This window comes from Tupaia chinensis, unplaced genomic scaffold, assembly GCF_000334495.1.
Source record: "Tupaia chinensis unplaced genomic scaffold, TupChi_1.0 Scaffold000272_1, whole genome shotgun sequence".
In the NCBI taxonomy this organism is placed as follows: Eukaryota; Metazoa; Chordata; class Mammalia; order Scandentia; family Tupaiidae; genus Tupaia; species Tupaia belangeri.
Genome location: NW_006159754.1, coordinates 7032581 through 7057613, shown reverse-complemented (window position 1 = coordinate 7057613; position 25033 = coordinate 7032581). Strand labels below are relative to the sequence as shown.

Here is a 25033-nt window from a genome sequence, read left to right as displayed (position 1 = left end):
TGACATGGCTGTGGGTGACCTGGGCATAAGTGAGAAGAGAGACCTGGGATCCCAAGCTTCATAATATTTTTCTTTTTTAGCCTGGATTGACCTTACTCTGTGTCTGGTATTCCTCAGCTTAAAGCCTGTTGACTCAACTTCTCTGATTAATGAACCTCTTGCTTCTTTCCTTAGAGGATACGGGCAAGACCTTGACTACAAACTTGGGGCATGGAGCTTTAATAGCTCTGTATCTCCTTTTAAACAGTTACCTTGTTCCTAATTCCTGCCTCATCCCCATCTTCTCTGACATTAGTGTTTTTATTTCCTTATCCATCCTGAGGTTGTAAGGTGCATATTAACTTGTTTCTCATTGGTAGACACTTTAAAAATAAATCTTTCCTCAGTTCTACTAAGTCATTTAAGAGCCTTCATCCACTTTTCACTTTCATATATGGTCCAGGTTTCCAGCTGTCTGTTACTTTCATTAATTTCCATGTCTGTTTCTTGCCCTCTGTGTTGTTCATTAAGGTTTTCACTTTTAAAATGTGTTTTAGGAGAAAGGGGTAGACATATTTTTACTGTGTCATCCTAAATCTAGAAGTTTCTTTTTTCCACATGAGGAAACTATAACTCAGAGTTTAAGTGACTCCCAGTCCCTCACTCACGTATTTCACCTGAACTGTTCTTGCGAAGGGTTCAAGATCTCCACATTGTTTACACCAGTGGACAATTCTGTCTTCATCATCCCTGACCCATCTGTTGCATTTGATACAGTGGCTCATTTGTTCCTCTTTGATGTGCTGTTTTACCTCCTCCTAGGGTACCACACTCTACTTCCCCTCCTTGCAACCTCCTAATGTTGGCGATCCCCAGGTTCTTTTTTCTTATGTTCTCCATGCCTCCCCTCCTTCTTTCTATTTTTACTCCCTGGGTGATTTCATCAATTTTCAAGGATTTAAATACAATTCACATGCAGACAACTTCCAATTTATATCTCCATACCAGACTTGTCTGGGTTTCAGATTTAGTGCCCAGCTGCCTACTCAACATATCCACTTGGATACCTAGTGAATATCTCAAACTCAATATGACTCAGCTCAGACACCTGTTATTCCCTCACAAGTCAGTTCCACCTAGAGAGTCCCCACAGCAGTTGACGGCAACACTATCCTTCCAGTGGCTCAGGCTTAAACTCTGGAGATATCCTTTGTTCTTCTCTTTGTTAGGTTCATATCCCATCTATCAGAAACTTCTGGTGAATCTTCTATCAATATTTTTTCCAGACTCAGTACTACTGTCTGAGTCATCATCATCTCACCTAGATTGCTACAATTATTTCTTTACCTGTTACCCCACTCCTCCATTCCTCCCCCTCCCTTAATTCATTCTCAATCCAAGCCATAGAGATCTTTCCAAATACAGGTCAAGTCACATAACTTCTTTGTCCAAAATTCAGAGGGCCCCAGAAGATCTGGTCCCGCCAACTCTCTAAACTCCCTCTTCTTTACTTTGCTCCAGCCTTATTGGTGTCCTTGGTGTTCCTTGGTGATGACAGGCTACTCTCTCCTTAGGGCCTTTGCGCTGTTTCTATAGCCAGAAACAACTTAGTAATCTCCCTCCTCTTTATTCACTTCAAGTCTTTGCTTAAACCTTACCTCCTCAAAGTCTGCCCTCAACCTTCTTACCATTCTCATCCTCATTACCTTGGTTTTTTTTTTTTTTTCTATAATGCCTATCACTTTCTAGTATTCCTTTTCTTTTCTTTTCTCTTTTCTTTTCTTCTCTTTTCTCTCTTTTTTTTTTTTTGTGGAGAGGTTTTCGCTATAGGGCGTGTGTGCTCGCCAGACAGACAGAGAGAGACAGAGAGACAGAAAGCGAGAAATCACCCCCCAGGGGGCATGGTCACGCCACAATCCCTTCTCCTTCATTCTCCTCTCGGGATCTTGGGCACGCACGCACACGCGCCCGGCGTGAGTTTTAAGCCACCGGGCCCGGGACGCAAACCGCGGTCGACCATGTGGGAGTCCAGTGACATAGCCATTACGCTAACTGCTGATTCCCTCTCTTCTTTTTTTTTTAAAGTGAGTTTTTGCTGTAGGGCATATGTACTCACCAGAAACACAGAAAGAGACAGATAGAAAGCAAAAAATCACCCTGTGGGCAGCTAGCTATGCCATAGTTCCTTCTCCTCCATTCTCCTCTTGGGATTTTGGGCACACACACACATGCACCTGGTGTGAGTTTTAAGCCACTGGGTCCAGGGCTCAAACTATGATTGACTACATGGGAGTCCAGCAATGTAACAATAATGCCATCTGCTGGTCCCTGCTTTCTAGTAGTCTACACAATTTAACTTTTTATTATTTTCCTTTTTTGTTTCCTATCTCTCCCACTAGATCAAATATGTCCCACAAGGAGGGGATCTTTGTTCATTTTGTTCCCTTGTATGTCCCATGCATGCTATGGTATGTAGCAGGCACTCAATAAACATTAGCTGAATATTAATAAAAGAGTAATCAGGTTTTAACTTGAGTGTTTGTCTGTTCTCTAAGCCATCCTGAGTTCTATATGGTAACCTTTAAAAAGCATTCTGTAGATTTTTGAGAAAGGATCTTATCAGATTTGATCTGTATTCAGGCAGGGAAGAGGGAAAATGAATGGAAAAAGCAAAATTTCATCCTTCGTTTTCTTTCTTTTTTTGGGGAGAGGTTTTCGCTATAGGGCACGTGCGCTCGCCAGGCAGAGAGGCAGAGAGATAGAAAGCGAGAAATCACCCCCCAGGGAGGATGGTCACACCACAATCCTTTCTCCTCCATTCTCCTCTTGGGATCTTGGGCACGCACACACACACACACACCCGGCATGAGTTTTAAGCCACCGGGTCCGGGATGCGAACCATGGTCGACTACGTGGGAGTCCAGCAACATAGCCATTATGCTAACTGCTGGTCCCCACATCCTTCATTTTTTTCACAAATTTTTCTTTGGTTCTCCACATTTTCCTTTATTGCTTTCTGTTAAGTTTTACCTGAATTCTTATGTTTTCCTTGTCTTGTTAGATTAAAAACACTCATTTTCAGATGGTAATTGACTTTGTTCCATTACAAATATGCTTCCAGTTGAAAAGCCAGTGAAATAGTACTTTCTTCTTTCCCTCCTAAGTAAAGGAGAATACTAGGACTACTAAGCTTTTTTTTCTACTTCTTCCCTCTACCCATCTCTTCCAACCATGGCCCTTGAAGAAAACAAATTGGTTTTCTCATAGAAAGAATTCTGAGCTGGCCCTTATTTGGGTTTTAAAAAGTTGAATCTAGAAGTATCTATAGGGCACGTGCGCTCGCCAGGCAGAGAGGCAGAGAGATAGAAAGCGAGAAATCACCCCCCAGGGAGGATGGTCACACCACAATCCTTTCTCCTCCATTCTCCTCTTGGGATCTTGGGCACGCACACACACACACACACCCGGCATGAGTTTTAAGCCACCGGGTCCGGGATGCGAACCATGGTCGACTACGTGGGAGTCCAGCAACATAGCCATTATGCTAACTGCTGGTCCCCACATCCTTCATTTTTTTCACAAATTTTTCTTTGGTTCTCCACATTTTCCTTTATTGCTTTCTGTTAAGTTTTACCTGAATTCTTATGTTTTCCTTGTCTTGTTAGATTAAAAACACTCATTTTCAGATGGTAATTGACTTTGTTCCATTACAAATATGCTTCCAGTTGAAAAGCCAGTGAAATAGTACTTTCTTCTTTCCCTCCTAAGTAAAGGAGAATACTAGGACTACTAAGCTTTTTTTTCTACTTCTTCCCTCTACCCATCTCTTCCAACCATGGCCCTTGAAGAAAACAAATTGGTTTTCTCATAGAAAGAATTCTGAGCTGGCCCTTATTTGGGTTTTAAAAAGTTGAATCTAGAAGTATCTTATTTAATTATCATTAATTTTGTTTGCTTGATTTCACTAGTCACAATACAAGCTCCCCTTTCAGAATTTAAAACAAATTTAACATAGAACTGCATTTAGTAAAGATGTGTAACTTCCAAACTGTAGAGGTTGTGGTTTTGTGGCTTATAATGCTTTCCAGTATTTGAATGTTGACAGATAATTATTCCCCAAAGTAGAAGTGATGTTTTCAAAAATCTTCAGATTTCTGAAGAGGGTTTGTGGGGTATAGTACTGGTGAGGTCTGAGGAATGTCTATGTATAATGTATACATTTTATACAGGTGGCTAAGTGTCTTATACTGTAATTTGTGGAGACATAAACCTTAAACACACAGGTTTTCCTAAACTTCCAATTACATTGGACTTAGTGGCATTTACTCATAAACAAGTTTGTTTTCTCAAACTAGTGGATGAGGATTTTTGTTTGTCTTGTTTTATTTTTTCATTTTTTTTTGCATTTGCAATTTAAATCAGTTTTCAAATTAGGTACTTAAGGCCCATTCATGGTGGCACAAGAGGTAAGGTACCAGTGTGTAATGCTGAAGCCATTTAGGTGGCCCTGGTTTTGAATTCTGGGTTGACATAAATGTGTAGGGTGTTTCTCTGTATACCCGTGATCTTAGATATGATTATCTCCTCACAGGACTGAGGGGAAGGATCATGGTGTGACAAGACCCTGTTAGGGGTGTTAGGGGTACTTTGTCTTGCTTTCTGTTTCAAAAACTAAACTTTCTCTTTTCTTTTTTTTATTTTTGAGAGGTTTTTGTTATAGGGCACGTGCACTCGCCAGAAAGACAGAGAGAGACAGAAAGACAGAAAGTGAGAAATCACCCCCCAGGGGGGATGGCCAAACCGCAATCTCTTCTCTTTCATTCTCTTCTTGGAATCTTGGGCATGCACACACATTGTGCCTGGCGTGAATTGAAGCCACTGGGTCTGGGACTTGAACTGAGATCAGCTACATGGGAATCCAGTGACATAGCCATTACACTAACTGCTGGTCCCTCAAAAACTAAACTTTTAAAAAGTGCTAAAACTAGATACTTGAACATATATTGGTTGTTATAAAAGTCATGATGTATTTTTTCTATGCAAAATGTGTCATGACATTCCCAACAACCCAATATAATTAATATGTGAAATAAACATGACCCATGATCATGTAATCATTCAGCTTAAATTTTTAAATCTCCTACTGACTCTTTATATTCAGTGGGAATAAATGCTCTTGGCCCAGGTGAGAACTCAGGCTGGTCTCACAATTTCTATGCACACTTTAATGGATAGTTCTTGAGGTAATTTTAAGTGATAAATAACACCCTCCATAGATCTCTCTCAAACCTTCGATATCAAATTCTCCCTTTTCCAAGCTGGCACCTGTTTGAGCTAGAAGTCTGCAATAGTGGGGAAATATTGGGGATTGTGGTGGTTGCTCTATTTCTGCTTTCCCCTTCCCTCCACTCCACACCCCCATCTTCTTGGCACCAGACTCTAACCTTTGAGAGGCTCTGGAGGACAAGACCCAGGATGACCCCACACAGGATGCATTCATAGGTGTCCTCTCTGTCACCCTCAGAGGTCAGCACTCTTGCTGCTGTGCCACTGAGGTAGGAGGTCAGCACACTCCCCCCCCCAGACTTTCTAGGCATGGTTCAGCCCCCAGCATGATGTTGTTTTGTCTAGTTGAAGTAAGGGGCAGTCTCTCTCCTGCTGGGGAAGGATGGGGCACACAGTCATTTTCTTCAGATATGCCCTTTTCACTAGATCCTCTCTCTTCTTTCTCAACTTTATGTTCTCGAAGCCAATGAGGGGGCTCTAGAGTCATGGAATTGAGAGTTAGAGTAGAAGGAAAGGGAACCTCCTCATGCAGAAGCAAGCCACCATGCAAATAAAGTAGATGAAGTCTCACAACCCCCATTACAACAACTGATGCAGGCAGTGATTCTCAGGGGGTCTACAATATGTCATGGGGACCAAGCTTTCACATGGCTTCAAAGAATCTCACTCTAGGACATCTATTGTCACAAAGTCAAAGAAGTGTCACAGTGGAGAAACCTAGACCAAGGGATCAACTTAACATGACTAGTAATGGGACACAGAGACCCTTCTTGGCCCTAAAAGGGAGACATTGACTGGTATCATCTGGGTAGTCTTCCTAGCAAGGCGGCTCAATCTTAGTCTAAGCCTGAGGAAGCAATCAGACAAATTCAGATTGAGAGACATTCTTCAAAACAACTGGCCTGGGTTTTTCTTAAAAAATAAAGTCATGGTCATTAACAATAAAAAAGATGGAGGAATCGTTTAGATGACAAGAGATTAGGAAGCCAAGACAACCAAATGCATTGTGCGATTCTTAATTAAATCTTGGACCCATGTCTTCCTCCTCCTCAAAAGATAAAACAAAGTGAAAAACAAAACAAAACAAAGAAATCCTAAAAGGGACATTTTGGGAAATCTCAATATGGCTTGTGTATTAGAGAATAGTGTGTCAACGTTACATTTCTTGGGTGTGATGGTGATGTTTTGGTTACATAGAAGAATGCCTTCTTCTCAGGAGACACAGGAGAATGTATTTATGGATGAAACGTCACAGTGAGAGAGACAGAGCAGAGAGGGCAAAATAATGGCGCAGTGTGGTAAATGTAGGTGAAGAGTATTGGTTGTTTATTATTTAAGACATTCCTGGAGGATTTTAATTTCTTCAAAAGTTGGAAAGAGGTATGGGACTAGCTCTTACTCATATTCTTTGGAAATATACTAATGGAGATTTGGCATCTCACTCTGAAATTTGCATTCAAGTGTGTCCTCGTGTCTGGTCAAAACTTCAATTATTATGTCTTACTATGCATATATATCCTTAAAAGTATAAACATAGGTAACAACAACCACCACCTCAAAATATTTGTATAGGGCATTATAATTAATAATTTCACTTAAATTATCTCATTTTATCTTTACAACAGTCTTGGAAATAGCTAGGGAATATGACATAGTCTTATTTTATGCTTGGAAAACTGAAAAGCAGAAGGTCTGAGCAACTAAGTTCACCCAGCTAAGCCTAGTACTCTGGTCTTCTGATCGCAAACCAAAATATTCTTTCACTAAACATATTAAATACCCAGGAGGGGGTTAACAAAACCATTTACTCTCTTATACTTCAATTTGTACAGAAAGTTAAGAGAGAGACTTGAGGGTATTTCTTTATCCCTACTGTCTGAGGATTTAGGTTAGCGATGACACAGGGAGCTCTGCTCACTCATAAATCGGCATACTAGTAAACCTCTGAGTGCTACGCTGCTAAGTCACCAGCTGCCGAATCCCATAGCCCCACCTGTGCGGGTCGAGAGCTCTGAGTCTGGATAATGTTAGTCTCTAAATCCTACGCATGTCATTGCAGATCAGCTGCAGCACAATGAGGAACTTATAGAAACGAATTCCCCTGAGACTGAGCCGACATCCCCCCAGAATGTGGAGTTAAATCTTGTCACAACTCCAGATATTTTTCAAGGAAATGACAACTCACAGAAGGAAGTACACATGAGTCACTAACCCACAGCCCCTGAATACCGAGCAGTTCTGGTTTTCACCTGACAGCTGGGGTGAGCCAAAGCGGGCTCCACTCTGTCTTTTTCTCTTTTTAAACAACAACAAAAAAAACAACTTAGGAAAGAAAATACACCATTTCTAAGCTTGGTAAAATCCACAAACTTGTAAGTACCTAAATAGGCCCCTCAACACATGGCCCATCTTGTTTCTCCTTTTACATCTTACTCATGATAGGGATTGCATCTCTTCTGCTTTTACTGTTGAGTAAAGAAAAAAAAAATAAGGGAGAAAAAATACAGGAGAAGCTAAATTGAATAGAATATAACCATGTCTTTCTTCAGGATCCTCCCTCCCAACAAGGACTTAACAGAATGAGGTTGGGAATCTTTGAATTCCAAAGAAAGCACACACAAAAAGTACCAGATGCCTAAAGATTGTTTTTTGACTGTAGTTGTCTTTAAAGCCAGCTCTTCCCATATTTTCTGCAGCCTTGGCAGTCTTAACTTCTCAGTATGCTCTAGTAGAGATAATTTTTCTCAAGCTTCTGGCCTCTCTGTGGAACCAAGTTAGAAACATAATTTGTTAACCAGAGCTCTGGTCCTGATAGATGCATATCAGATTGAGTCACACTCAGAAGTTTGTGGGCCTTCGTTTTTTGCCTTTATTTTTTTTTTAAAGTTTTTTTTTTTTTTAAATTACTTATTCCATGAGTGAGAGAGTCAGAGAAGGAGACAGAGAGATAACACTTCGGATAGGCTCCCAACACCATGACCCACCCCCAGCTTTAGCTAGCCCAGATCATGGACACTCGTGTGCCTGGTGTACTCAGGGAGGTCTCTGAACACAACCCAGCAATCTTCCCATGGGGGCGGGCCTGCCTTGCGGACATTATCCAAGCCAGCGGGCCTTTGTTTACTCTGGAAAATTTTCTAATGGACCTAGATAACTCCTCAAACCTGAGACAGCATGTCAACAACTAAGAGAAGTGAGCTCTGTCGTGTGCCTTTGCTGTGTTATTGAAAATTATCCAGTCTGCTTGTCCAGAAAGCAAGAGGAGTAAAGAAAGAGGATAAATGAAGCTGGTTGGAAAGTCAAATAGCTTTGGGACATAGGCAACATTCAACATAACATACGTGGTTAAACTAAGTGGCTTAGTAACTCCTGAGTCACTGCAGCCTTCAATAAAGTGGACAGTGTGTGTGCTGAACACAGAGGGGAATGGAAAAATGTGATATTCACAGCAAATCCATATGTGTACGTGACTAAACACTTGAAATACACTACATATAGGAGCCAGCAGAGGGTGCAGTGGTTATGTCACTTGACTCCCACCCACGTGGCTGACCGCAGTTGGAGTCCTGGACCTGGTGGTTACAAAATCACACCGTGTGTGTGTGCATGTGTGCCCAACATCCTGGGAGGAAAAAGAAGGAGAAGGGATTGTGGTGTGGTCATTCCCTCTGGGGGATGATTTCTCTTTTTCCCCTCTCATCATTTCTGCCTCTCTCTTTCACTGGTGAGAACATGCACCCTAAAAAAAAAAAAAAAAAAAAAAGCAAAAGAAATACACTAAATATACGTGAAACCTATTCTGTGATTTGAAAATGTCCTTGCAAAATTCACGTATTGGAATTTGGTGATCCTTGTAATTATATTAAGAGGGTGGAAATAATCTAACTGTAGTATTAAGAGGTTGGGTATTTGGAAGATGATTAGAATTAGGTAAGGATATCAGGGTGGGGCCCCCCATGACTGAGTTCTAGTGGGCTTATTAGGAGGGACTGAGAAGGACATGGACACAGACATACACACACTCTCATCTCACAGTATCCAGCACCACCTCAGGTCTCTACGGAGTCCTCACTGAGAAGACACTCACTACTTGCAGCCCATTGACCTTGGACCCCCAACACTGTGAATAAACTTCTATTCATTATAAATTACACCCAGTGTGGTATTCAATTGTTAGTGACAGAAAAATGGGCAGAAACAGCTTACGAAGACTTAAATAAAATTTTTAATCAACTACCTCTATTTTGGCCTCAAAAATCCTCTGCACAAGAAATAGAAATAGTCTTTAGCTGTGCATCAGACTAACTGGTGAGCTATATCTAATGGCCAGGTGAGCATGTTCCTGAATCTTTCTAATAGAGCAAGGGTACACCTGACCCAGGTACCTTCTGTCTGTTGAGACTTTTGTTCCAACCTCAAATCTGACCCTTAAAGCTACACTACCGTGGAGAAGGCCAATGGAAGAGAGAAAGAACTGGATACATGAGCCTGTGTGTCCCAAGATTCAGGTGTTGGGTCCTTCCACAGCTTGGCTCTTTGTTTTTGTTTTTGTTTTTGTTTTTTTTTTGCTATAGGGCATGTGCACTTGCCAGAAAGAAAGTGAGAAATCACCCCCCAGGGAGAATGGCCATGCCACAATCCCATCTCCTCCATTCTCCTCTCGGGATCTTGGGCACCCATGCACATGTGCCTGGTGTGAGTTTAAGACACTGGGTCTGGGACTCAAACCGCGTTCAACTACATGGGAGTCCAGTGACATAGCCTTTACACCAAATGCTGATCTCTACCAGCTTGTATTCTATCCTAATTGTTTTGACTGCCCAGTCTCTTCCTCCTTTTTTCTACGATGCCTTTTCATTGATTCATGCATTTTAATTTTCCTGTGTGAACCTTGCTTTTTTGAGACCTCTAGGGTAATTTGCATCAAAGTAATTTCCCATACAAAGAACTGACAGTAGAACTATGCAAACAATTGCCATAGCAAAAACTCTCAAGTAGTTACCATGTATTAGGCAACATCCTAATATTTTGTATATATTATCTCAAAGAATCTTCATAAAAACCCTGGAGTTTCCTGTATTTTACAGAGAAGGAAACTGAGCACATGAGTGGTTAACTTTCCTGAGATCAATGAGCTACTATCAGAAAGAGGGTTTGAGTTAGGGTCTGCCTGACTCTGAAGCCACACTTTCTATTTGGGGGAGGTCAAGCTATTCCCCCCATGTTTTTCTCAGTTAGGACTTAATTGATCACTTTACGTAAAAACAACCTTCTCTCCTCTATCCCCAAAACTTTCTAATTAACCCCTTCTCAATTAATTAGTTACTTAATTGCCGTAAGGCATGTGTTCTCACCAGAGAGAAAGAGAGAAATAGAGAAATTGATGGCCATATCTCAATCCCCTCTTTTTTGTTTTCTGCTTGGGACTTTGGGCATGTATGCACATGTATCTGGTGAGATTTTCAAGCTACATGTCTGGGACTTGAACCTTGGTGAGCCACATGGGAGTACACCACTCTAACTGCTGGCTCCCTAAGATTTACTTTTTTCTCTATGCCGTTATTACCTAATATAACATTCTTACTAATTTATTGTCTTTTTTTCTCAACAAGAATATAATTTTTATAGGGACAAGAGTTTTGCTTTATTCATTAACTTCTGCTTCTCCTAGTACCTAGAAAAATGAATACACATAGTAGGTATTCAGTGACTATCAATTGAGTTTTAAGTTTTTCTAGAGACATCTTTGAGGAGAAAGCATGGGCAAAAGATCACCTTTCTGGAGGAAGTGATTAACTCTGGACAATTTATGAGTAAAATAAATTAGGGTATAAAGGGTTTTGAAACAAAAGTCTAAGAAAAAAATGGGCTAGAAGAAAATTCTGTTGCCAATTCATGGCTTAATTTCCACATGAATTTACTCACAGACCCTGTTGACCCTGAAGCCTGGCCACCCTCATTTGATTTTCATCATATTTTGATATCAGAGCCTTGGACATCTTCTGTGGTTACCTCTGAAGAGATTCCGAGAGAGGAAAGTTTTATGTGTATGTGCATTGTGTGTCACATGCTACCTATGGGGCTTATGTTTGCTTTCCCCAGAGGTGACCAATATACTGTACCCCTACTGTCAGTTTATTCAAATGGTGCTTTATGTGTTACCTTGATTTGGGGTAGGAAAATGAGCCTCAGTGAGAATAGTAACTTTTCCTAAGTATAAAGTCTAACCAGCAGCAAAGCTGGAATTTGAATCTGTATTCTTCCGATGCCCTCAGTCCACTCAGAACAAATATGGTTCAATGAAGGGTCCACAGAAAGAGATCAGAAACATGAGCTTTTTCTAAAAAATTTAAGGGGGGGCTATTTTTTCATTTAAGGTTTTGTCTTCTATATCCAAGATTCGATCTTCTGCATGATCTAATCTGCGTTTAATACTTTTGAGGGAGATTTTGATTTCCTGTATTACAACCTTCATCTCTAACAGTTCTGTTTGATTCTTTTTTATGGTGTCTATTTCTTTTTTCAGATCATGGAAGGACTTCCTCATCTCCTGGAGTTGGTTGTCTCTTTTCTCTTACATCTCATTTAGTTTTGTCTCTATGAATATTCTGAATTGTTTATCTGACATTTCATGAATTCTATTGTACTGTGTGTGTATGTTGAGGAGTTGTTCTCTTCCCTTGAGGGAGAGGTATTTTCTTGGTTTCTGATATTTCTTGTACCTCTGTGCTGGATTTGATTCATCTAATGGATGATATATTTCTTCCTGAGTTTTTGGAGTTAATTCTCAGAGTTCAAAGGCGTGCAGGAGGAGACAAGCTGCAGTCTCCCTGCAACTCTTTCTCCCTGATGCTCACCCTGCAGCCTGCACCATCATCGCTGAAATCAGGTATTCTAATGGTCTCCCAGTTTCTTGAGAACAGGTGCACTTAGGGTGAGCTATAGGGTTTCAACTGGGTCAGGAAGTAGGGGCCGTGCAACATGCTTCAGAAAACTATTAAGTCTGGAAGTATTCATGAGAGGGTGAAAGACAGCTAGAGGCCTAAACCAGTCTCCTGCCTCATTTCTGCAGCTGCTGCGCAGGTTCCGGGGTTAATGGCCAGCAAACTATGGCAATGGCTCATGCCATGGAATGCTTTCATCTTCTGTCCATATGTTTTTAATACTCAACTGTCTTAGACTGTTAGGAGGTTAAGACTCCTGAATTTGAGGAATCTCCTTAAGATGATCAGATCAGCCATATTTTAAGTGTACACTAGACACATGTTGCTAGTAGCTACTTATTTGACCATGCAGGTCTATGAACTCTATTTCTAACCTAACAGAACTCCAGGCAGATAGGCGGTGCTTAATACACTTTTACTGGATAGATGGATGGATGGATGGATGATGGATGGATAGACAGATAAATTAGTGAATAAGTATTTGAGAGACTGAATGCATGAAGCTCTACATAAATGAATCCAATTTTCTCTTCCTCTATTTGAAAACCCAGCTTCATTTCCTACTGTCTGTGTACATTCTGGTACCTAGTGTAGCTGAGCAGATTTGAAGGTGATGTGAAGGACAGGCTGTTGGGCAGCCCCAGGGCACTCTTGCATCCTTATTTCTCCTCATCTGCAGTAAGAGTGGCATCCAGATGTTAGATTTCTCTCTAGAAGCCTGATACTTAAATGAGCAGAGATGAATGGAGGGCTGTTTCTCTGGCAGTATAATTGCCCCTGAGGATTACTATATCAAATTAAAATTATTTAATGCATTTCATTTATGACCCTGGCCAGGATGTTCCCAATGGTCTCTGGTATCCATCAGCTCAATTTAAGCTCCTGGTTGGGAAGTCTAGGACAGCTGAATTTTCGCAAAATTAATTTGAAGAAAATTATTTGCATATCCAAGAAGATGAGCCAAACCCTATAAAGCCTGTGGCAAAGAAAAAAAAAAAAAAGTGTTCCAATTTTTTTTCTAAGTACCTATATTTCCCTTGTAACTGTAAATTTGCCGTTTTACTGATATTTTAGACCACATCTAGCTTATGTTTTATCCTTTACAGAACAAGTCATGTCATAGAAAGAGAAATTCATTGAATTCATCCTAAGAAACACAGGGGAAGACGACCGGGTTCACTTCAAGTTTTTTCAGTTTCTCATCCAAATTTTTAGAAAAAGCTCATGATATTAATTTCAGAAAAACACCTCAAAAATACACAAATACCTGGAAACAAAACAATGTATTGCTGCATGATGTCACAACTACTGGAGAAATTAAGACTGAAATAAAAAGATTCACTGAAACCAATGATAATGAGTACATGAGTTTCTGTAGCCTATGGGACACAGCAAAAGCAGTCACGAGAGAGGGAATTTCAGAGGCATTAACAGGCATAAGAAGAAAAGTGACGGATGGGACAACCTAACATCATGCCTCAGGGAACTGGGAAAACAACAACAAAATAATCTCAAATATGTCAGGAGAAAATAAATAATCAAGAGTTGAGCAGCAATAAATGAAATCGAAAATAAATAAACTACATATAACATAAATAAAATCAAAAGCTAGTTCTTTGAAAAGGTAAACAAAATTGACACACCATTAGCTAGACTAATTAAGAAGCGAGAAAAGAACCAGATCGATTAAATTCACAATGAAACAGGGATTATTACAACAGAACTTATAGAAATACAAAACATAATTAGAGAATAGGTGAGTGACTAAATGCCAAAAAGCAAGAAAACCTGGATGAGATGGACAAATTCCTGGATACATGTATTCTACCAAAACTGAATCAGGAAAATGTAGAGAGCCTGAATAGATCCATAACAAATAATTTAATCAGTAATAAATAACCTCCCAACAAAGAAAAGCCTAGGTCCTAATGACTTCACTTCTGAATTCTGCAAAAATTTTAAAGAGTTAACCCCATTCTACTCAAATGATGATGATGATGATGATTTTAGAGAGGTTTTTGCTATAGGGCGCATGCACTCACCAGAAAGACAGACAGAGACAGAGAGACAAAACGTGAGAAATCACCCCCTGGAGGGGGTGGCCATGATGCAACCCCTTCTCTTCCATTCTCCTCTCAGGATCCTGGGCATGCACACACTCACACACACACACCCGACCTGAATTTAAGCCACCAGGACTCAAACCGCAGTTGACTACATGGGAGTCCAGCGACATAGCCATTATGTCAACTGCTGGTCCCGTCTACTCAAATTATTTTTAAAGATTCAAAGGAAGGAACCCTCCCAAATTCATTTTATGAAGCCTCCATCACCCTCATCTCCAAAATAGATAAGAACATAACAAAAAAGGAAAACTACAGACCAACATCTCTGATGAGTATAGATGCAAAAAGGCTCAACAGGATACTAGCAAATTGTATCCAACAACATATAAAAAGGATTATACATCACAACCAAGTAGGCTTTATTCCAGGGATGCCAGGTTGGTTCAACATATGCAAAACCATAAATATAATGTGCTGTATTAACAGAAAGAAAGATAAAAAATCATATAATTGTATCAATTGATACAGAAAAAAGTGTTTGATAAAATATAACATCCCTTCATGATTAAGACTCTCAGCAAAATGGGCATAGAAGGGATTTTTAACACATTTCTTAACACAATACGCCATCTATGAAAAACCCATAGTTAACATCAAACTGAATGGCGAAAAGCTGAAAGCTTTTCCACTAAAAACTGGTACAAGACAAGGCTGCCCACTTTCTCTGCTCCTTTTCGATATACTGCTGGAAGTAATAAATGAATACAGTAAAATGCCAAGGTACAAAACCAACATACATAAATCAACATACAAAAATCAACTCAAAATGGATGAAAGATTTAAACCTAAGACCTCAAACTATAAAAGTACTGGTGGAAAACACTGGGAAAAACTCTGGGAGACATCAGAGTAGGCAAAGACTTCTTAAATAAGACCCTCAAAGCACAGGCAATAATCCCAAAAAACAGCCAAGTAGGATTACATCAGATTAAGAAGTTTTTGCACAACAAAAGACACAGTAATTAATGGGAATCAACAACTCTCAGAATGGGGGACCAGCAGTTAGCATAATGGCTGTGTCGCTGGACTCCCACGTAGTCGACTGTGGTTCGAGTCCCAGACCCAGTGACTTAAACTCATGCTGGGCGCGTGTGCGTGCGTGCCCAAGATCCCGAGAGGAGAATGGAGGAGAAGGGATTGTGGCGTGGCCATCCCCCCGAGGGGTGATTTCTCGCTTTCTGTCTCTATGTCTCTCTCTGTCTGTCTGGCGAGCACATGCGCCCTATAGCAAAAAAAAAAAAAAAAAAAAAAAAAAAAAAAAAAAAAACTCTCCGAAAAAACAAACAACTCTCAGAATGGGAGACTATTTTTGTAAACTATGCCTCTGATAACCAGAATACACAGGAAAGTCAAGCAGTTTATCTGGAAAAAAAATGATAATTTAAAGATGGGAAAATGAGCAGAATAAACAACTCTCTAAGGAAGACATATGAACAGCCAAAAAGCATATAAAAAGAATGCTCAATATCCTTCATCATAAGGGAGATGGAAATCAAAACTACAAGGAGATATCACCTAACCACATCAGAATAACTAAAATAAAAGAAATAAAAGATAAGTGCTGGTGAGGCTGTGGTGAAAATGAACTCTTCTACATTGTTGGTGGGAATGTAAATTAGTTCAGCCACTGTTGAGAGCAATATGGAGGTTCCTCGAAGATCTACAAATAGAACTACCATATAATTCAGCAATTCCACTTTTGGGTATCTACTCAAAAGTTAGGAAAACACTCAGTTGGAAAAGTACTTGCACATCTATATTTATTACAGCATATTCACAATTGCTTTTTTTTCTTTTTTTTTTTTTTGAGAGGTTTTTCGCTATAGGGGGCGTGCGCCCCCCAACAATCTATATTTATTACAGCATATTCACAATTGCTTTTTTTTCTTTTTTTTTTTTTTGAGAGGTTTTTCGCTATAGGGCGCGTGCGCTCACCAGACAGACAGAGAGAGACATAGAGACAGAAAGCGAGAAATCACCCCCCCGGGGGATGGTCACGCCTCAATCCCTTCTCCTCCATTCTCCTCTCAGGATCTTGGGCACATATGCACACGCGCCCAGTGTAGGTTTTAAGCCACCGGGTCTGGGACTCGAACCGCGGTCGACTACGTGGGAGTTCAGCGACATAGCCATTACGCTAACTTCTGGTTCACAGCATATTCACAATTGCTAACACATGGAACCAATCCAAATGTCCACAAACAGATGAATGGATTAAAAAACTGTGACACATATACACTATAGAATACTACTCAGCCATAAAAAAATGAGACCCTGGCATTTGATAGAAAGTGGATGAATATGGAAGATTTACTGCTGAGTGAAGCAAGCCAGACTGGGACAGAGAGACATCGTATGTCTCCACTTAATATATACTGACTTTCTGCACGCCATGGTGGAAACTGGAAGATTAGAGAATATAGAAGCATGGAAAGAGGTTATGGGTACTAGAGACAGTGTGGGAAGAGGATGGAAGATGGGGGAGAGTCATAGGAAAGGAATTAAGAAGAAAAATAGGCAAAACATTTGAGGGACACAGAGATGGACAATTGTCTGTTGATGATAACTTGAATGCTATCTTCAACTGGACTGGCGTATTCATGTGTATTCAAGTTGGGTAAATTCATTTTACAAGCTGTAGTGATATACAGTGATTGAATGTATAAAATAAGTTTTTAAAAATGTGGCTGATTCAAATTCAAATGTACACAGCAGATTTCAAAGACTTGGTATGAATATAAAAATAAAAGATCTCATGAACAATTTTTATATTGATTATATGTTGGAAGGGTAATTTAAAAAACTGTATTAGGTTAAATAAAATACATTCTTGCAATTCATCTCATTGTTCTGTTGCACTTTTCTAATGTGGCTACTAGAAAATTTCAATCACATATGTGGCTTTCATTATCCTTCTCTTGGGCAGCACGGTTATATTATTTGCAGAGGATTTCTTTCTGCTATTATGTTTTTGGGAACTGGTTGAAGGTCTCTTTCAGGGAAAACAAAAAATAAGGGTCCATTGTGTTAAATTATATTTTTAGGTTTTAGGTGAAAATTTTTGTTCTGAAAACTTTATAAGTTAAATAGAATGTGGCAATATTTTCAGCTTTCTGGTATTTTCCAGATTTTCTAGATTTCCAAATATTCATAGATTTTTACCTTGCATGCAACACTAAAAAAGATGGCTTAGATTGAAGAGAATATTTAAGGAATGGGTAGCTTGACATAATGATATTATGGGAATTAAATCAAGCTAATTTGAATTTTGCCTCTCTTATCTAAAATGACCACATCTGGGTTGCTTTAAGTCTGCACTGACTTCTTAGCAGGAAAAAACAAATAACTTGAACTATAATTTGTATGGGAATGATACTTAATGATCACTCAGGAAATTTATGATATACAGTGATTGAATGTATAAAATAAGTTTTTAAAAATGTGGCTGATTCAAATTCAAATGTACACAGCAGATTTCAAAGACTTGGTATGAATATAAAAATAAAAGATCTCATGAACAATTTTTATATTGATTATATGTTGGAAGGGTAATTTAAAAAACTGTATTAGGTTAAATAAAATACATTCTTGCAATTCATCTCATTGTTCTGTTGCACTTTTCTAATGTGGCTACTAGAAAATTTCAATCACATATGTGGCTTTCATTATCCTTCTCTTGGGCAGCACGGTTATATTATTTGCAGAGGATTTCTTTCTGCTATTATGTTTTTGGGAACTGGTTGAAGGTCTCTTTCAGGGAAAACAAAAAATAAGGGTCCATTGTGTTAAATTATATTTTTAGGTTTTAGGTGAAAATTTTTGTTCTGAAAACTTTATAAGTTAAATAGAATGTGGCAATATTTTCAGCTTTCTGGTATTTTCCAGATTTTCTAGATTTCCAAATATTCATAGATTTTTACCTTGCATGCAAAAGTAAAAAAGATGGCTTAGATTGAAGAGAATATTTAAGGAATGGGTAGCTTGACATAATGATATTATGGGAATTAAATCAAGCTAATTTGAATTTTGCCTCTCTTATCTAAAATGACCACATCTGGGTTGCTTTAAGTCTGCACTGACTTCTTAGCAGGAAAAAACAAATAACTTGAACTATAATTTGTATGGGAATGATACTTAATGATCACTCAGGAAATTTATGAGATTAACTAGTTTGGATGATGAGCTCTAAATGAAAAACAAAAAGCCTCGTTTCAAGTGATTCTTAAATTAAAAATCAATTAAAATTTAATTTAGAAAACCATTTCTAGATACACAGATTAGTGAGCTTTTTGCTTTCCTTTTTTTTAAAAAAAAAAATTAGAATATGCTCTAATCTCCTCCTTTTTGTGGTTATCCACAAGCAGTATGTGGTTTACAGCCTCCCTTTGTGGCCACAGTCATGCTCAATCACTTCATTCTGGAGCAGTGAGAAGAGTACATAGAGAGCAATTGGCCTGGCCTTTGGGAATGACAGAAACCAACCAGAAAAACTCCTAGGGCATGTCCTCAGACACACAAACGCTCTGTGTCCATCCATGCCCAGCATGACTCATTTGGTCTGAACTTTTTCTTGTGTAATGAGCTTAAGAGAAGGATGTAAAATTACACATTGGGGATTTATGGAAGTGAAAGAATTGAGAATGTGAGTTTCAGAGAGCACAAGGAACTGTCAGGGATTCTGCTGGGAGGAATAAGCATCATAAGAAAGAAGAAATGGGATGTGGGGCTGATTTTTTTTTTCCCTGGGATTGGAAAACACACTATTGTTGCCAGATATTATAGCAGAGACAGATGGCATGGCAGATGCTGTGAAAGAAAAATGACTTACTACTAGGTGAACCAGAAAAAAATAAACAAGAAGGACCGAGGAAAAAAATATACATGTTCCCCTCTGTCGTCAGGAACATCTTCCTATAGCCTTAAAATATCTGATCATTTTCCATAGGGATGCAGATTGCAAAAGAAGTGTCACCTCTTTCTGATTGCAGCTTTGGAATTTACAACCTTCTTTTGAGAAGAGTCACTTTTTATCTACTGATTTTCTAAGAACGGAAGGCAACAATTAATTGGCTTTCAGGTGCCAATATATTATGGAGAAGATGCTGCAGCTAGTCTTTTTCTGGCTCTATTGGTTGCTATACAAAGTGTAGAAACTGTATGAGACTCTTCCTGGTTTATTTTAGAAATGCTCCTAATCAACATTCTTTCATGGTTCAATCACATGAATGGGACTGGCATTTTAGTAATGCTTAAATGGAAATTGTTCAAAATGTCTCTTAGAGATATCCAGTGTGAGCACATACTGCCTTGACATTGGCACGATTTTTGTCTGGAGACCCCAGTGGACCCAAGCTCTTGGGTTCCACCCTATGTGATAAGCAGCACTGGAGAAGGACTAGTGCTGAGCTGGGACAGGCTCTCGTTTGCAAAGTGTTTATGACCTTTGGGTTTAAAATAAGTACCTTGGCAAAAGTTGTGGCTCCATGGAGTTGACAAGGAAGGGTTCGAACCACTAAAAATGCTGTGCAAGTGCTAAGGGTCTGTAGTTTTAACATATGTCGATTTAGTGTATGAAAATCCAGTTCTATGTGCTTGGCAATTACTGCTGTGTCCCTTCCATGAGACAGAAGTGGATGCAATTGAGCCTAAAATAACTAATGTGCATGATGAAACAAAAAAAAAAAGTACATGAACAGTATTAATGATTTTTCTGCCATTACAAAATAAAAACAGTGCTGAACAAGTAACTGCTAATAGTTTTGTCATTTGGAGAAGATATTTTAATAATTAAAAGCTATAAGATAACATTGATTAACAGAGATACTATATGGCTTTCAAGGGCAATTTTGACGACATAATATCTAACTTATGTATTGTTTTCAGAAACACTAATTGCCCTCCTAAAGTAGGCCTTACCGTATATGTACACTTTTCTGTTTTTCTTTGTTCTTTCTTTTTAAAAAGATTTGCTATAGGGTGTGTGTACTCACTGAACAGAGAGAGAGAAGGAAAGTGAGAAATCACCTCTCGGTGGGATGGCCAAGCCGCAATCTCTTCCCCTCCATCCTCCTCTCAGGATTTTGAGCATGCATGAACACCAACTGGCATACTTTTTCAAGCCACGAGGTCTGAAACTTGAACTGTGCAGTTGGCCATGTGGGATCTAGCCACATCAACCACGACATTGCTAGCTGGTCCATACATGTCCAACGTACAGGCACATACACACAAGTTTGACTTACAAAACAATTGCAAAAAGTGAATCGTAAGAACATGGGATCTATAAACAGCTGCTCAGACATGACTTTTTCCCCATTTGTAGGAAAGCAAATATACCCAAGTACAGTGAGCAACCTTTTCTTTATTTCCTATTTCTTCTCTGTATTTTGCAGATCAATACTTCCCTCTGTTACGGTAGAATGGAAAAGACTAAATGTAGAGAATGTATTTCCAGGGACTAGTATCGAACTCTGGCATTTCCACTGGGCTCACCTGTGACCAGATGAATATAATATTAAAGTTTGAGAATACACATTTTCTAAAAACTAGGGACAGCTTACGTGGAAGTTATTTCAATCTGGAGCAAATTCTGTCTAAGGAAGTGCCCGTGGAATGTCTTGCAAAGTCCTCTAAGAACTATAAGCCTCAGAGCTTAGTGGGCCTGCTGGGGTGACTCTTTCCTTGGGGACACAGAGGCGACATTACAACATAAGGTAGGCTGCTGAGCTACAAAATGTCATTGTTTCTTGACCTTATCAACAAGTGGCAAGTCTCCATTGGATACCCTTCCTTATGCTTCAAAACTGGTACAGCAACTCATGATAAAACACCTTCCTATTCTGCTTTCTGGAATTTTATATAAGAAATGCAGGGAAAATGCAAATTTTTCTCTAATTCCAGCAGAGACTACACAATGGCACATTTACAAACTACATTGGACAGCAATGATCTTTTTTTAAAAATAATTTTTTTTAAAAGTTCTCTTCTAATAAATTTCAACCCATAACCAGTGTTTATAATTACCTTATTAGTATCACATAGCTTGGCTCCTAGTTGAGAGTTTCCTACTTCTACCTATATAAAAGGGAAATTGTGTTTTCTGTTGGAGAGACTCCTATAACCGTTCTCTCAAATTATTGGTAGGGGTAGAATGGGCAAACGCAAAACAAAAACTAAAAGGAAATTCTGAAAAATCCTGTTATCCTGTACCTGGCATAATGGTAAAAAAACAATATTCTAAAGAAGAAAATAGTCACTAGGCACTTAAAATATGAAACAATTCCGATCTCTCACATACTCCACCCAGTGACTTGTGCTGACTAAAGAGCTTTAGTGTTTGTTTTAATGTGTTATTGAGACTTGTGCAATGCCATATGATCCTTGCATCAAACACTTCTTGTACTTACAAAGTGTTTACGATTTGCTCTATCAAATGCCTAATATTCGCTTTGACAAAAATATGCCTTTTTATGTCATTTCCATAGATAATTTCCAACACTGATACTGCTTTATAGTAGACTCCTACATTACCCAGAATTAAGAAAGCAGAAAACTTCAGGAGAAAGCTATATATATATATATATATAGTTGAGAAAGAGATAAATAAATGGTTAATGCTCATCTATAGTTGCGAAAGAGATAAATGGCAAGGAAATTTTAAAGTTTTTGTAATGGTCAGAAGTGCAACCTAGGAAAATTCATATATACTTCACTTATTTATACTTTTCCATTACTGCTTATAGACTTTCTATAACACCATAGCAAGAATAAACCTTCACAGAACTTACTTTAATACAAGACCCCAAACAAAACTGCCTCTTGAATGATCAATGCAAAATTACCTTTAGTGTAATTTTATGTGGATTACGCTATTATAATTCTTTTTTTTTTTTTTTGGAGAGATTTTTACTATAAAGCGCGTGCGCTCACCAGACAGACAGAGACACAGAGACAGAAAGTGAAAAATCACCCCCCAAGGAGGATGGCCACGCCGCAGTCCCTTCTCCTCCACTCTCCTCTCGGGATCTTGGGCATGCACGCACACGCGCCCGGCGTGAGTTTTAAGCCACTGGGTCCGGGACGCGAACCGCGGTCGACTAAATGGGAGTCCAGCGACATAGCCATTACGCTAACTGCTGGTCCCATGCTATTATAATTCTTTAAAGACTGGTAATCCATATCACACTGTGAAACTCAAATAACCAGAACATTCTTTTTTCTCTCTTTCCCCAAACACTGTGTTTATTCTCAATTACATCAGGTGAGTGATAATCCATTGTAACCTCAATTAACTGGAATATTCTTTTAACCCATCCTTCCACACTGTCTCCCTTGTCAATCATCCTTGGCAGGTTCCACTAATAAATATAAATGAAAGAAAATCTGGTTTTAGGAACATTCTTAAAAGGCCTACAAAGAAAAGCTTAAACTATGGTCTTTAAGCCAGCCAAAGGCCCAATGGTAGAACAATGTTCTGTGATGCTGAAGACATATGGGAAGGTCCCAGGTTTGTGTCCTGAGGTCTTCTTACGCATGCTGGGCATGTGTGCCCATGATCCTGGCTGGTCAAGGCTGGGGTAGGACTGCAGTAGGAGTATTATGTTTGGGCTGCCTGTCTCTATCTCTTTCATTCTTTTGCTTTCTCCCTCTCTCATGGAAGAAAGAAACTAAAAAAAAAAAAAAAAGGAAAGAAAAAAGAAAAAGCTATCTTCAGGTCAGGTGACATGGTGGTTAAAGGTGCTAGACTCCCACATGGCTGATCATGGTTTGAGTTCCAGATCTGGTGGCTTGCTCACTCTCTCTGGTCAAAATTGAAAAATAATGATAGTAAATAATTCTTTTCTTTTTTTTTTTTAAAGAGCTATTTTCAAATAGTCATAACAGAAAGGAAATAAAATGATGATGCACCTTGAGAATCAACAACCAAATTGCACCGAATCTCATTTTGAAGTAGTGGCTCCTGTAACACCTTTTCTCATGGCACCACTTAGCACTTGTTACTGTCGATTGGAAACTAACCAGACTTAGAGTCATTATAAAATAGAAAGATCCTTGGAGGACTTCATCCAAAAGGCTGGCTGGGTTATAAACCCCTTCTCCAAATAATTTTATCGTTTTGGTGGATGAAATGAGAAAAGTGAAAAGCGCCTACTGTAAGAAGAGTCATCGTCACTGGCAGGAACCACAGACTGAATGCCTTCAACTGCTAATAATAATTACAAGAGGAAGATGCAGGATCCAAAGCATTGACTTGAGGGTAAATATTGAAGCTGAAGGCAGTGATCAAAAAGGTTACTTTTCAGATTCAGTCAGATCAGTCTGAATATATTTCACTTTCTACTGTGAGTGGCATAAACCTCTAGCTTAATCAATAACTCTAGAGTCTTTGATTAAATTTCTTCACTCACCTTCCATGGGGGTGTTACTGTCTGGTCGATTTGCAAAGACCACATCCACATACTCCAGTTGTAGCCTCTGGAGAGAGCCCTTCAATCCTGAGAGCAGAAGCAGGAAAAATGCAAAAAGTCCAAATGTGAGCATGACTAGAAAGAGTTCAAGTTTCCTTCAAGAATTTACATTAAAAAGAAAGCACTAGATTAGTTTCAAAAAGACATTAATACAGTCATGTGTTAATTGGCCCCTGAAACCTTTAAAAAATATACCAAAGGCTGACTTGACTGCCAACAAAAAAAAGGCTTAGAACTTTCTCAATGATATTAGCACTGCCACTCAAAAATACATACTTAGAAATGTTCTTTCACAGTGACTCACGTGTGGCAATGTCCGGAAGCAGCATTTAGAATAAAGAACATCTTCTCTTTAAGAGTTTTTTCTTAAGAAATGCAAATTAATGTTTATGTTTCATATTACTTCCTGGGCTTAGAGTAGAATAGGGAGATATCTTTTGTACATTAAACCAATTAGAATGCTATAAGTCAGAAATAAATGACTGCCTTCACCTCATCTTATTGCATACCTCGGTTTAAACAGTAACATAAAGGGGTTAGTAAATAAAGACGTCCTCAACATTTTTCTAATTGGGACAGAGTTTGGAGAACATAAAATATAGCTGAACTCAATTTCTATTATTCTCCATTCTTTTGGGAAGAAATAAAAGCACTAGAAGCTGTAAAGACCTAGATAATATTGGGCCAGCTGGTGAGGTGGTGGTTGGGGCAACTGGATCCCACATGGCTGACTGTGAGGTTTGAGTCCCTGCCCAGTGGCTGGAAAAACATGCCAGGCACATGTACATGTATGCCAAAATCCTGAGAGGAGAATGGAAGAGAAGGGATTGTGGTGTGCCCATCCCTCCCGGGGACTACGAGCGGGGAGATGCATTCTTACTTTCTCACTTTCCCTGTCTCACTCTCTCTCTCTCTCGCTTTGGGGGACACATGCACCCCATAGCAAAACTTAAAGACAAACAAACAAACAAACAAAAAACTTAGATAATATGAAGGTGAGAGTAAGAACTTAAAAAAAAAAAAAACCTGGGGGACCAGCAGTTGGCGTAATGGCTATGTTGCTGGACTCTCATGTAGTTTACCGTAGTTTGAGTCCCGGACCTGGTGGCTTAAACTCACGCTGGGTGTGTGTGCGTGTGTGTCCAAGATCCCGAGAGGAGAATGGAGGAGAAGAGATTGTGGTGTGGCCATTCCCCCTCGGGGGGGGGGGGGGGTTTCTTCTCTTTCTTTC

General features: G+C 39.2%; 1 protein-coding gene across 3 annotated transcripts in view; it reads right to left on the bottom strand.

The window, feature by feature from the left end:
* KCNAB1 (potassium voltage-gated channel subfamily A regulatory beta subunit 1) overlaps positions 1–25033 on the bottom strand; it is a 423260-nt gene that overhangs the window by 43059 nt on the left and 355168 nt on the right. For all 3 annotated transcript variants that reach the window (XM_006149769.3, XM_006149770.3, XM_014588299.2), the window contains one exon: positions 23743–23829. In XM_006149769.3, coding sequence (XP_006149831.1) covers positions 23743–23829 — 87 coding nt within the window. The remainder of the gene's footprint in view (positions 1–23742; positions 23830–25033) is intronic.